This window comes from Protobothrops mucrosquamatus, unplaced genomic scaffold (genome assembly GCF_001527695.2).
Source record: "Protobothrops mucrosquamatus isolate PMUCROS unplaced genomic scaffold, P.Mucros_1.0 scaffold179, whole genome shotgun sequence".
NCBI classification, from domain to species: Eukaryota; Metazoa; Chordata; class Lepidosauria; order Squamata; family Viperidae; genus Protobothrops; species Protobothrops mucrosquamatus.
The window spans coordinates 638,125-644,010 of NW_015386538.1; the positions used below are offsets into that span (position 1 = coordinate 638,125).

At 34.9% G+C, this 5,886-nt stretch overlaps 1 protein-coding gene across 1 annotated transcript in view; it reads left to right on the forward strand.

The window, feature by feature from the left end:
• Nucleotides 1-1,211: 1,211 nt before the first annotated feature.
• LOC114922410 (vitellogenin-1-like) overlaps nt 1,212-5,886 on the forward strand; it is a gene marked incomplete at its 3' end in the record, with an annotated part of 43,515 nt that continues 38,840 nt past the window's right edge. The window contains 3 exon segments of the mRNA XM_029283662.1: nt 1,212-1,251; nt 1,636-1,787; nt 2,856-3,110. Coding sequence (XP_029139495.1) covers nt 1,212-1,251; nt 1,636-1,787; nt 2,856-3,110 — 447 coding nt within the window.

A 5,886-nucleotide genomic window follows, 5' to 3' on the forward strand; every position in this document is an offset into this window, starting at 1 on the left:
ATGCTTTACAAATGATTAATTCTGTGCCATCGATTCAATGTCAATTCTGTGAGCATGACATTTCATTGCCAGGCAGGTACTATTATCAGTTTATGGGGGAGATGGCTTTGCTGGGTATTCACCTATGTCAGCTTGTCCTACCAGTCTTGAATGGATTATTGAGAATATCTGTAGCTCACAACTGAATTGTCTGAGTCTTTGGTGCTCTCTGAGCTTGGTTATTTGCTTGCAGACATTACTCATTAATTAATGAGGTAAGATCATTAGTGCCCTGATACTGTTGCCCTGATGAATCATCATTGATGACCTAATCAGGTCACTGATGAGATTACCTCATTGGGTAATGAAACTTCTGCAAGCAAACAACCAAACTCAGAAAACACCAATCTGGCTGCTGATTAAGAGAATATGATGATGAAAGAAAATATGCTTAGGGCCGTTTGCCCCTTTTCTTGCCTTTAGTTGCTTCATTTTTTAAAAAAAAATGGTTTGTAGATCGAGTTTACCTCTATCTTTCTGTTATGACTGATTGGTCAGAATGCCAAACCTGTAAGGAATTTTATAGCAAATTTGGGTCTGGCTTGGTCTAAAATATCTACAGTTTCCCTACTTAAAAGACACTATAAGTGTAATTCTTCTTCCTACACATATCATATAACACCCATATAAGCAAGAAACAGTGCTTGGAAGACGTCAAGCTCAAAGACTATCAAGAACCCCAAAATAACTTTCTTTTTTTCTTGAAGCTAGGTGACACAACTCCAACTAAATGGAATAATATAATAACAAAGGAAAGGCAGTTTTTTGTTGAGTCCCCAATAAGTGGTTCAGAATAAGAGTTTCGTAAAGCCACTAGGATTTCTTTAATTCTTTGTATTTGTAATACAGCATAGCTCTCTGTATTTTACTCTAAAATGGCCATTTTAAGAGCATTGTAATCCAATGTTTGTTACAGATGAACTCTTAAAGATTTACATTAGCATTTAGCTACTAGAATTACTGAATATTTAAATACTGATTTGGCTAAAGCCATTGCATGATTGTGTAATATCAGTATCTCTTATCAAGAAATATTTCTTGTTTGGCCAATCAATACCGAACTAAACATGTGCTTACTCATCCAAAAAACCTTTCCAGGATGGTCATGTGACTAAATATGTTTCTCTATAAAACAGGTACTTGCAGTTTCTTGTTGACCTTCCCTTCCCATAATGAAAGCTGTAATTTTAGCACTGGCATTGACCCTTGTGGGTAAGTAAGCATTTTAATTTATAATCTTTCAAAAATTGAACCTTAAAGAGACTTGTCCATTTTCATCAGAACAAATAAGAGAAACATTTTTACACATTAATGGAAACATTAAAAGTTCTGTATGACTATAACAACAGTAACCCAAAATTCTTCCAACTCTTTATGTTTCTTATACCTCTGTATTTTAAACAATGGAATTTTTTTTTTCTCACAGCAATAAAAGCATTTTTTCTTTTATTTTTATTTTCCAGGTTGCCAACAAAAAACTGATCGTAAGTAGCATTATTTAATTATATAGAATTTTAAAAGCCAATTTATGAGTCTATAGATGTGTAGCAATATATTTTCCACACATTACCTTAACATGTGTTTGAATTTCCACAGAAAGTGTCTTAACTCCTGATAAAGTTTTATTGTATGATTATGAATTTGAAGTTCAGAACAGAATGTCCGAAGATGGCTTTTCAAGTGCTGGACTAAAAGTTAAGTGTAAAGCAGAAATTGGAAATGTTCTTCAAGACCGGAACTTTCTAAAGGTAAGGGGGGAAAAATCCACTTTGAGAGCCTGTGGTCTAGAGGTTAATACATCTGCCTAACATGCAGACAGCCCAGGTTCGAATCTCAGAAGGGTATGTCTGGTTGAAAAGAACTAAAAAGTTCAAAATGGCTATTCCAGTTCTCCCTTAATTCTTTGTTAGCAATCCAAATTTTGAAATATATATATATCCTGATTTACACTTATCACACTTTATCAGATAATTATACTTAAATCAAACTAAACAGAGGCAAAGGTATAATTTCAGATCCAGTTATTTTTGCTGGATTTACTTATTTATTTATTTTTCCAAAATGTTAGCTCTAAGTTACTTCATGAAATGATTTTCATTTGGGACAAACAAAAAATATTTAAATTCATGAGACTATTTTGTTACTTGCAGGATGAAATTTATTACTAAGGCTTTACTTAGCAACCTTTCTCTTTTTTTATGCTTCTGAGTTACTGTTGATTCCTGGTAAACTGCCTAGATAAGTCTTTACAGTTTTCTTGGCAAGGTTTTTCAGAAGTGGCTTGCCATTGCCTGCTTCCTAGAGCAGAGAGATAGTGACTGGCCCAAGGTGATCCAGCTGGCTTCATATATATGGCAGGACTAGAAGTCACAATCTCCTAATCTGAAATTTTAACTACCAGACCAAACTGACTCTCTTTTGCAAATTTAGTCTTGTCTACATAGGAGCCTTGTCTCCTGCCTTCCTATAGGTCTACCTATGCTCCAGGATTTAAACTTCAAATTCTTTTCTCTTGCTATTGTAAATTAACAGCTCATTCTTCTGAGAACCTTGGAAACATCTGATCTACCCTGACATAAGATTTATCTCTATCTTGGAAAAATGGATTCCTGACTTACACAACTTCTTTACCACTTTATGTTACTTTAAATACTAAGATTTTAATGCTAAAGTCATGTTACATCACTTTATTTTTAATACTCATATAGAAAAGAATTTATGGTTTCTTTTCTTTAAAGGCTTTTTAAATTCAGATGGGAGATTTAGGAAGAATAAAATTTTACTATGTACGTTTTCTTAATCTCTTTGTGTGACAGGTTGATTGTTTTGAAGGACTGGATTACAATGGCGTGTACCCCTGGAGCAAGTTTGTTTCATCACCCAAATTAACTGCAGTGTTTCAGGAACACTTGAAGAATTTAATTCTTACATTTCAATACAGAAATGGGCATGTCGATGACATAATGGTTCCAGAACATGTCTCAGAATTTGCTTTAAACGTCTGCAAAGGAATTTTGAATTTATATGAAAATACCATCAAGAATGACCAGAAAACTTATAATTTAAAAGAGGTAAATCGTAATTCCAATTTTATTGGTGATATGGCATTATGACCTTCTGCTTTCTCTTTTGTCCAATAACACAGTTGTGGTTGTAAGCAACATTACTGGGGCCAGGGAAGAATTTTGAAGATGAGCATGATGTCTCAGTAGTATGATTTTATCTGCAACCAACTTTAGGTTCACTGCGTTTGGATAGAAGTGATTGCCCCACACTGAAGATCTACAGCAGTTACTGTGTAGTCATTGATATTACCATCAGCAAGAATTTCCAAATTGCACCTTCAAATCATATATAGAGAGAGCAAGGTTTTTCTGCTCTAGGGTTCTGCAAACAGTTGATTTGGTCCATGAGAAACTACAGGCTAAATGCCTAACAAGACTCATTTAAGAACAGCCCACTTTGTATCACTACAACTTTGCTTCTTGATTGAAGATTCCAGAAGTGTATAAGTTGTACATCCTGAAAAGTTTTGAAAACTAATATTTAGAGCACAGCCCAGAGCATAATATATCTATTCAATTTTCAGAACTCTTAGCAGTGCAACCTTATGCCTATCTAAGGCATGGATAGAAATAGAGGATTATTAAGTTCAATGGAATTTGCAAGCAAGGTTGTGCCTCTGTATTGAACTGTGATCCTACTGTGTGTGTGTGTGTGTTTGTGTGTGCGTTACAGACAGACATACTGTTTGTAGACATACATACATACATACACATTTGAAATAGCTTGCTGGTAAAGCAAAAAGAAAAGTAAGCAATTCTTCAACTTCTACAAAATGAATCTGCAAAATTATAATTTGTTTCTATAAAATCCTAAATTAGTTTTATTTATGTATGTAAATTAAATATCTCAACTGGATACTGATTTGGTAAAATAGTTAAAATTATTTTTGTAGAAAATTCAGAATATAACTAATTTAAATTAGAAAGCAACTATCTGAATATATGAATATTGTACTTTGTGAATTTACTTGGCACCCACTGGCTCCTGACCATATTTGATCTCTGAATTGTCTAAATTGTTTACTTACTATCCATGCTATTTTTTTAGCTCATAACTTCCTCTGGTTAAATCAGTCCAAAACAGTTGAAATCAGGGTCATTGTTTCTATTGGTGGCTATATTCTACAGTATCGAACTTATCTAGCATATCATTCCATACACAGTAACTAATAAACAAATAAAATAGTGCTCAAAAAGTCTATTATATTGATTGCCAAGAATCAGAATAAAGCTGGAAGGGACCTTGGAGGTCTTCTAGTCCAACCCCCTGACCAAGCAGGAGACCCTATACCATTTCAGACAAGTGGCTGTCCAGTCTCTTCTTAAAAACCTCGAGTGATGAGGCCCCTACAACTTCTGAAGGCAAGCTGCTCCACTGGTTAATTGTTCTCCCTGTTAGGAGGTTTCTCCATAATTTCAACTTGTTTCTCTCCTTGATTGGTTTCCATCCGTTGTTTCTTGCCTTGCCTTTTGGTGCTTTGAAAAATAAGTTGACCCCTCTGCTTTGTAGCAGCTACTCAAGTACTGGAATACTGCTATCATGTCATCCCTTGTCTTTCTTTTCTTTAGACTGGCCATACCCAATTCCTGCAATGTTTCTTCCTATGTTTTAGTCTCCCGGCTCTTAATCATCTTAGTTGCTCTTCTTTGCACTTTTCCCAAAGGCTCAATATCTTTTTTGTAATGTGATGAACAAAACTGGATGCAGTATTCCAGGTGTGGTCTTACTAAGGTTTTATAAAGCGGTACTAATACTTCACATGATTTTGATTCTATGCCTCTGTTTATGCAATCAAGGATTGTATTAGCTTTTTTTGGCTGTTGCAGCACAGTGCTGGCTCATGTTTAAGTTATCATCCACTAGGATTCCAAGATCCATTTCACAGTTACTGTTTTTGAGCCAGGTTTTACCTAATCTGTACTTGTACCTTTGGTTTTTCTTGCCTAAGTGTAAAACCTTGCTTTTCTCCACATTAAATTTCATATTGCTTTGTGGCATTCCTGCTTATAAGAATTCATCCACAGACCTTTTGTTTTTAGGAAGGGGGGGGGGAGAAAAAAAATGTCATGGAAGGTCACAATAGGTTTTTGTTGTTTTTTTTTTAATAACAGCCTTGCCATGTAAATTCTTCCTCTTTCATTTCATATTGGGCTAATTATGTGAAGGTACTGCTACAATGTGGAACAGTGAATAGCAGTTCATTAAGCTAATGGCAAGTATAAAGCACATGAAAATGTCTAGGTTGAAAACGCCTTGAGGGAGAGAAAAACAAATTTAAACTTAGTAGAAAGTCTAGGTACGTACTGAGGTTTCACTTTTGATGAATACCCAAAAAAACTGATATAATGTTAGAGAGCTGAGTTAACTCTGCTAATATAAGAAAGGAAGATCTCATTTCTTTGGCAAGTGAGCTAATTATTGCTGCTTTCATGGCCGGTCTGCTCATCTACAATTCCAAGGCTTCTAACATAGGAATGTGTGAATTGTAGATTAGGTATAATAGGGTTTTTATGGATAATATGGCAGTTCTAGCCCTGAAATGTTTTGCTTTTGTGGTTTAACTCTCATTGATCAGATTATTTGGCCATGTTTTTTATTTAAAAATTCCAAATTATGCTTTATATAAAGTCTAATTGCAAATGAATAAAGAACTTCCCACCGGAACATGCCAGGTCTTTACTAAGGTTTGACATGATAGAAGAAGAAGAAGAGGAGGAGGAGGAGGAGGAGGAGGAGGAGGAGGAGGAGGAGGATTTGATCAAAGGCATTAGGAATTAGAAA